The sequence below is a fragment of the Phalaenopsis equestris genome, unplaced genomic scaffold (genome assembly GCF_001263595.1).
Source record: "Phalaenopsis equestris unplaced genomic scaffold, ASM126359v1 Scaffold000160, whole genome shotgun sequence".
NCBI classification, from domain to species: Eukaryota; Viridiplantae; Streptophyta; class Magnoliopsida; order Asparagales; family Orchidaceae; genus Phalaenopsis; species Phalaenopsis equestris.
Window position 1 is genome coordinate 341,532 of NW_018164602.1, and position 8,169 is coordinate 349,700.

An 8,169-nucleotide genomic window follows, 5' to 3' on the forward strand; every position below is an offset into this window, starting at 1 on the left:
TGTTTTGTTTTGTTATCCCCATAATTTCTGAGTAGCTTTCTTTTTTTCCTCCTTGCAATAAGAAGAGTTCACATGTGGGGTTAGAATGTTTTGAAGATTTCTTTTATTCCAACAATTAGTGGCAGTACTTTCATTGATTCTTTATTTACTTTGCAAACTGGAAATTTGTGATGTTAAAATCCGTTGCAAAATATAATGACTCGAGAGAGCTATGATTTCACCATCTAGTGAGTACCACACTAAACCTTGGATGGAGGAGATGCCACGTCCAAGGAGGAGTACAAATAGATAGAGAGGCAAGTTTTGATGGGCGTAGAATTGATGATTCTAGAGTGACATGCTAGAACCTTTATTAATTTGGTGTTAGTTGGTAACTTGAGTCTCTGGTAGGTCCTAAAGAGAGGGCACAGTGGGCAATCTGAAAGTGAGAGGCTGAAATCTACTCAGTATTACCATACAATCAAGAACTTAACTTTAGATTAGCCAATGTTTTTTATATGCTTGGGAGAGGGTAAAGAACATGCATGCTCTTATTAGTCACAATACCTCAATTTCATCATTAACCATTCGATTCCTACACTGATTATAATTTCTTTGTAAGGAGAAAGACTTTTTATTATAATTGTACTCCCTTACACATTTGTAGTTTAGAAACTTTGCATTTACTTTTAGCTTAAATTTAGAAGTAGCAAACTTTAGTTTATAAAGTGTTCAACATTATTCTCCTACAAATTTAGCTTACAGTTTGAGTAGAAGTATTTCTAAGTTAGCATATAAATTTCATTTTTCCTTGTGGATTTGATACCAGGGTTTTTAAAGAATACTCTATATTATTTGAAGCGATACGTTTACTTGAGTAATACCCCTAGTGTGTAAGCCATTAATATCATATTTATTTTACTCACTAGCCGTTGAATATAAATATTTATTTTACTCACTAGCCGTTGAATATAAATTATGTTATTTTTTACAATCTTTTAGAAGTTAATTAACTATGTAATTGCGAGTCGGGTCACACGACAAAGATAATAATACCCTATAAAGCTTCTATTAAAACAGAAGAAAGTATGTAATTTTACACTTTGTCCACATATCTTCTGTAAATAGGAGGATCATAACATGTATTAAGGGCTTTAACCTCTAGAGACTTTGCTCTCTTTATGCTCTTCTTCTCTCTAAACCCACTCTTGTAGAGAGATCTTTCTCTCTTTGTCTCATGTAACCCTCATTTGCAATATTTAAAATGGGTCATAGAACACTGGAATAACCAATTCATCCCTACAAGGCAAGTCTGTGTGTGATCTTTCATTTTTTTCTTCCTCTCTATCTCTCTCTCTCTCTCTCTTCTCCTCCCTCTTGGTTCCTACTATTCAAATCCATGGGCATGCCTCACAAAAAAAAAATTGGATTCAACACCTTTTGACCTCATACAAGGCATGTAATCCCATATGATTGCTGAAAAATGAGTTAAGTACTATCTAATATCTATTGAGTTTACACAATTTGATTACTGCATAAAATTGCATAGTAATAAAAAAGTTATATTTAAAATTCAAAATTAGAAAGAATTAAAAATAAATAAATAATTTTACAAAATATAAAGTTAAAATTTACTCAATAAGAGATAATGCTTAGTAACTACTATTTTATAAAGCTGATTAAAAATTTTAGAGGCTTTAATTGATGTTAATGAGTTGGGTTTACATTTAGCCTTCAATTGATCCAGCCCAAAACAAGGCAACAAAAATCTAATATACTTACTATATGTGTTTGACATTCAAGGAAAAATGTTATCTATGATTAATATTGATAGAACATGAAATGGACTCAATGATTTGATGTGTACACTTTTAGTTAACAAAATAACTAAGATTTAAGATTGTTGCATTCAAGAAAACTCATGATGACAAAGTAAGGAATTAATGTTTTAACATTGCACACAAATTTAATGCATTTATTGATTAAAACAGAGTTGAAATATGAGATATTGGAGTTTATACATGAAAATTTTTTAATGGAAAAAATCACGGGATATGACTAAATTGAAATGATTCTACTATATAGATGTAAGTTATAAAACCTTACATGTCTTTCGAATAGGGTGTTATAAGGGTATGGGATGTCGACTAGACTTTCTTTAGAGATGATAGAAGGTGTTGAAGAAGTGACCACGATCGAGCATTTGTGGTGATATCCTGACTGTAGAGGTAGGGTGAAAATAGTTTGATGATGTTCTTGACTGTAATGATCAGATGATAATGATAGTTGGGTGATTGCTCATCTATATTGTTCTTTGGTGGTGTTTTACGATCCAACAACAATGATATTGTCAACATCAGTGGCAGGAAGATGTTGGTCAGTGTGTGAGTATCAGTGGCCCAGTGACAACAATTCAAAGATATATGTAATAGCAGTGTGACAACTATTTGATGACATTGGTGTTCAGATGATAATGGAAATGACAATGATAGTCAAGCAATAAAGGAGGTGTGATGTAGTGGTGATTCGATGATGTTGACAGTCAAACAATGTCAAAGGTGGACTAACATTGGTAGACATTTGGTGGTGGAGGTGGCAATGGTGTGATGGCCAATTGATGGTGTTCTGGTGTTGACATTGACAAGGTGAAAGTGTTTCGATGACGGTGGTTGGGTGAAGCTAAAAAATTCTTAAGGCCTCAGTGCTCCCTTGGGTGTTTACCTTCAAGTCAAGATTTCTCCTCCTTTTCACAAAAAAAAAGTGTGCATCTATTTAGAGATTTTAGGAGTTGCATTACTCTTAAATACCACTTGAATTTGGATAATTATATCAAATTGTACGGAGTGATTCCCTTGATAGTACAATATTTTTGAAGTGTTTGAGTACCTTAACAGATATTTATCCGTTGCAAAGGAGCACACAATTTTCTTATAAGGGTTTTGGAAATCAAGTAATTGGTTAGAAGAATTTCAAATGCAATGTAAACTTGCAATGCATTTGGAATTCATTGCTTAGTTAATTTTTAATGTATTTGAAATTCATAGGATTTGGATGAATTCCAAATACAACACTTCATTTAAATTGCTGACAATCGTCACAACCTGCCATAGCCCAACACCACCCGTCTGCCGCCACCGCCCGTTGACTAGCGATAATCACCCTCCACTCGTTGTTAGCTGTCATAGCCTGCTGCAACTGACATCTTTTGTCATCCGCTCCCTGTTGCCCACGATTGATGGCCCCGCATCGCCTTGTGGCTCATTGCCATCACCTTCCACCACATTCCTCCGCCATTGCCCACCACTATCAGATGTTGACCGCCACTTGCTCGCTTGCCTGCTGTTCATCTGTTGCCGCCACTGGCCGCCTATCACCCGCTTGTCTGTTGTTGATATCATATTTTGCATAATTTTCATTTTCCTTCAAACCAAATAAGAAAATATAACAACCCAAATTAATTAACCAAACAGGTCCAATGTATTCCAAGTACAATTCATCACTTCTACACAATATTATTTTTTCAGCAAATTAAACAACGATCAAGTCAATACTCAGTGATTTTGAAGTTTGTTAGATTCAATTTGTCGATCCACTATATTTAACAATAAACTTGCAAGATTTGAATAATATTTGATCATCCAATTAATATACCATACTTTCCTAGTGGCTTATGATGATTTAGGCCCATTTAGACTTGAATTCAATACTTTGTTTAGAATCTCCAATAACCAAATTCAACTTTACCGGCTTTGTGTAGTTTCATTAACCTTGTCGAATTTGATTATTCCAATTTAGAATCTCCAATAACCAAATTCAACTTTACCGGACATATATATACTTTAACCGCCTTCTTCGCAAAGAATGCTATAAAATAGTGAGCGGGAGACTTTTGTTCAGAAGGCGACGAATTCGACAGCCCAGGAAGTGGATCCGCGTATCCTCAAGGGCATTAAGCTGGCCGCCCGCTTCTCCGACGAGGAGATCCGCGCCGCCGTCGATGCCCTAATGGATCAAATGAAGAAGCCCCATTCCCAGGTTCGTTTCTTCATCTTCTTCTTTTGATATATTGCTTATATTGAATGCAAATTGGTTAGGTTTGATGATTTGCTTGGTGTTGGAGAAACTGATATATTGCTTAGTTTCCGTTGAATGAGAGGTTTCTACTTTGGATGACATTAGTTTGAATTCGTGATTTTAGGACTTGTATTTAGTTTAGGATTAACACCCCGTTTTGTTCGCTTGACAGGATTGTAACGGAAACTAGTTGTTGGAGTTCAATTTTAGTTCTCGCCCATTAAGTGAAATTGAGAATGGGGGGATGCTTGAGGCGTGAGGGAGTTGTTTTGGGCTTTTCGGGGGAAGAAATACTTTGCTAGAGCAGACTTCCCTGAAAGAAATAATGATGATAAAAAGAACCGCGCTCTTTATCTGCAATATGGGCTTGTTTTCCCCTTATTAGCTGTTGATTTCAAAGCTTTTGTTTTCTCATGGATGTTGTCGAGTCTCATAAAGATTCATTTGAAATGTGTCATCCGTGAAGGGGTGATGATAAACTTAAATTGAGATTCAGGAGGTGGTGAACAAGATGATGTCTAAAAGGAACTTGATAACGTGGTGGATTATGCAGCAGATTCTCTTGGGCTGACATTTTATAGTTATGTTGTTTTTGCACAAAATTAATCCAATCAAGATCTCGTGGTTCCGGTGTCCCGATACTGTTGTTAGTTTTGGATTTACTTAGTCTAAAGAAGCTGTTAAACTTCTTTAAACCGGAGAACTCTTGTTAACAACTATGGGTTACTTCATCTAATAAATCCTCGTAAATCCAAAGGATGAATTATTATTATTATGTTATGATAACGTGTTGGATTATGCAGTAGATTCTCTTGGGCTGACATTTTATAGTTATGTTGTTTTTGCACAAAATTGGCCCTTTTTATCCTTGGATAATAAGTCATGTATAGATCTATACTAAGCTTTCTTTTTTTGTTCGTCCCTTTCTTCACCATTTTCTGCTAACCTGTAGTTACAGTTGATTCTGTCATGGTGGGAGATGAAATTCTGATATCTGCTGTTCTCTATCATTAAAAAAAAAAAACAAAATGATTGGTTCCTGTTATTGGTCCCAAGATGAAATTCTGATATCTGCTGTTCTAAAAAACAAAATGATTGGTTCCTGTTATTGGTCCCATAGCTGGAATGTGAAGTTTCTGATTCCAAGCTAAAAGCTTTGGGTTTAATTACAGTGTTCCTTTCTATCAGCATACTAATTTTTTTTGCTTTTGAGGTGCAAAAAATGTACAAGTGCTTTTCCTTTTGATTATTCTTTTTTTTCCCTTAATTTTTGCTACAGTATAAGTTTAGATGTCTACAGTGAGAACTTCATCACCAAGTAATGCGATCATTTGTGCTCATGGTGTGGTCCTTGAAAAATATTCATACGGATTTTTTAAATTCAATCCTCTATTTTATATATAATGCATTGCAGGTGCGCTATCTTGCAGTTCTTATTATTGATGAATTGTTCATGCGTTCAAAGCTTTTCAGAAGCCTTTTTGTGGTCAATTTGGATCAGTTCTTGAGCCTAAGTGTTGGTTTCAGGAAAAATCTTCCACTACCTCCCCCTTCTTCAATTGCTACAAATTTGCGCTCAAAGACCATAGAACTATTGGAGAAATGGAATGCCTTTTTTGGAATCCATTACAAACAACTCAGATTGGGTTTTGATTACCTAAAGGATACTCTAAGGTATCAGTTTCCCAATCGTCTTGAAAATGCCGCTCGACTGGAACAGGAGAGGAGAGAAAGGCACCTCAGAACAATGCAAATTCTGCTAAATAAATTTGAATATCTGAAGGAAAACTTCTCCTCCATCAAATTTGACATTCAGTCAACAGTAGAAGAAGTAGAAGAATGTCTGGAGATTGCTAATGTCAAAGAAGGAAACACTCTTGATTTCCCTGTTAATGATGATGAGTTCGAAGAACTCAACTCCCTTGCATTACGCCAAATTCGTCTAGAATCTTTGAAGGAGGGAGACAAGGTTCAGGAAAACAGCGAAAACAAGGCAATCTTTGACGTGTTAAGGGAAGCACACAAGCTTCTTATCTCAAAGCATATGCCATCCGTGCAAGAGTGGATATCTATACTTGTCAGAGTGGATGCAACTGACAACAAATTCAGAGATGCTGCATTAAAAGAGTTCATCGATCTCCGCAATCTCATTCAATCACTCAAGACGAAATGCACTGATTTGGGCATTGCTCTTAATCCCAGCATCACTCAGAAAGAAGATGAAGATTTGTGGGAAGAAGGAAAGATAGAAGCTTTCAAGCCTGAGGACTTCCTCACTAAACCATCCACCAAAGAAAGCAGAGATACAGCTTCTTCTTCATCGGAGAGCAAGTCTACTGTTGGTAGTTCAGTTACTGACAGAGAAAAGCTCTTAGCTGATGCACCTGTGTTGGCATGGAGTCCTTTTCTGCTTGACAATCATAGCACACAACGCGATGTTTTAGCTAACCAGAGTGGCTTAGAGGTTGAGGGTCACTGGGGTAGAGTCGATCCAGATGCTGTGATCCCTGCAGAAAAGATTGCAGAGCTTAATGTTCGTTATACAGTGTATAAAGAGCAACCAGTTGAGATCCCACCATGCCATGCACCTCTTAAAAAGGGTGGGCTTTGCCAGAGAAGAGACTTGAGGGTGTGCCCTTTTCATGGACCTGTTATACCCAGAGATAATGATGGCAATCCAATCAGGCTAGGGCTTCAGACTGGAGCAACTGATACTCGTCTTCCTTCTGAGGAAGACAGTAAACCAACAAGAAAAGAGCCTTCTTATTTTGAATTCCTTATAATTAGAGCCACTTAGAAAAAATAGCAGAGCAAGCAGACCTAAAAGACTCTCTTTTTCCAGGCAAAGAAGTGATGGAAAAACTCGCAAAACAGGCATTGAAGAACATGCATGAGCGAGATAGAGAAGGAAAGGCGATGAAGCGAGCAAAACTAGCAAAGGTTCGCAAGCACAATGAAGAAGTATTACGAGATGCCGCCATGGCTTCCACGTCCTATTCTGAAACTTTTGCCGAGCCTGCTGTTGAAGCATTGCGTGATCATGGAGCTGGTGCAAAGGTGAAGAAAACAACACTGGCATCAATGCTGAAAAAGAAAGTTACTGCGAAAGACAGAATAGCTGAGAAGCTGTTGAGCTCCCGGGCAACTGAAGCTTCAAGCAGACAGCTTAAAATGGGCGAGGATTCGAAGTACAGGGAAGCCTTCCCAAACCAATGGTAGCAAAATTCTTATGTTTTTTCAATCTGGTTTAGGGTGCGGCAACCCGTGCTTATTCAGAAAAGTCGTTTACCTGAATTGCGGACCGCGGGATCTGACTCGCATTCTACATTAATTGTAAATAAGCTGTTCAAACGCAGTTTCTAAATAGTGAAACAACGTTTTCAAAACGCCACTGCAGCCGATAAACCACCCCAAACGGAGCCTTAGCCTGCAAGAGTTCATTCGTGGCCTGATGAAAATTATTTTTGACATGTATGACTTTACATTTGTGCTTTATAACAACAACTTGTTTTATTTTTTTAATAAAAATGCATATTCTTCTTGCCTAAAATGAGATTTTTGATGTCATATCATTAAAAGTTTTTATTTTTTATTAATATGCAAACTTGCTTTTTTATAATTTTTATCATATCATCCTATTCTTTGCCATTTTGATGATATATTAACTTTGAGTGAATGTTCCATTAAAGGGGAAAAAAAAATCTTCACTTAAATAACTTTATATTAGGGCAACTTAACATGCATATCCCATCATCACACAATTCCTATGAATTGACATATCTTAACATCTATAGTTTATTGTAAAGAATTTTTGCATGTCAACTATTCAAAATATTAAATATAATATTTGAACCATCTAAAAGTTAAATTTCATATTTTAACCATCCAAAATCTTCACTCAACAACTTCATGAGTGAATTTAGGAGGGTTGTTGTAATGAAAAATAAATAAATAAAATGTTATGTTTTAAGTTTTGGAAAGTTCAATGTAATTTTTTTGTGGTTGATACGTATAAAGTCTTATGAACTTTTCCTTTTAATTTTCATTGAAATATAAACAAAATTTAATAATTAAAAAATTAGTTTAATTATTCATGCTAATTTATTAAATAATTGA

At 35.9% G+C, this 8,169-nt stretch overlaps 1 protein-coding gene across 2 annotated transcripts; it reads left to right on the forward strand.

The window, feature by feature from the left end:
• The first annotated feature begins 3,876 nt into the window (after nucleotides 1-3,876).
• LOC110022006 (UV-stimulated scaffold protein A homolog) lies at nucleotides 3,877-7,592 on the forward strand. 2 transcript variants are annotated; one of them, XM_020720769.1, is made up of 3 exons: nucleotides 3,877-4,014; nucleotides 5,468-6,817; nucleotides 6,859-7,592. In XM_020720769.1, the coding sequence occupies exons 1-3, from the start codon at nucleotides 3,985-3,987 to the stop codon at nucleotides 7,270-7,272; spliced, it is 1,794 nt and encodes a 597-aa protein (XP_020576428.1). In that variant the 5' UTR covers nucleotides 3,877-3,984; the 3' UTR covers nucleotides 7,273-7,592. The 2 variants fall into 2 exon arrangements, with proteins under 2 accessions (XP_020576428.1, XP_020576429.1); XM_020720770.1 differs by having other exon boundaries at nucleotides 3,933-4,014; nucleotides 5,484-6,817.
• Nucleotides 7,593-8,169: the final 577 nt, after the last annotated feature.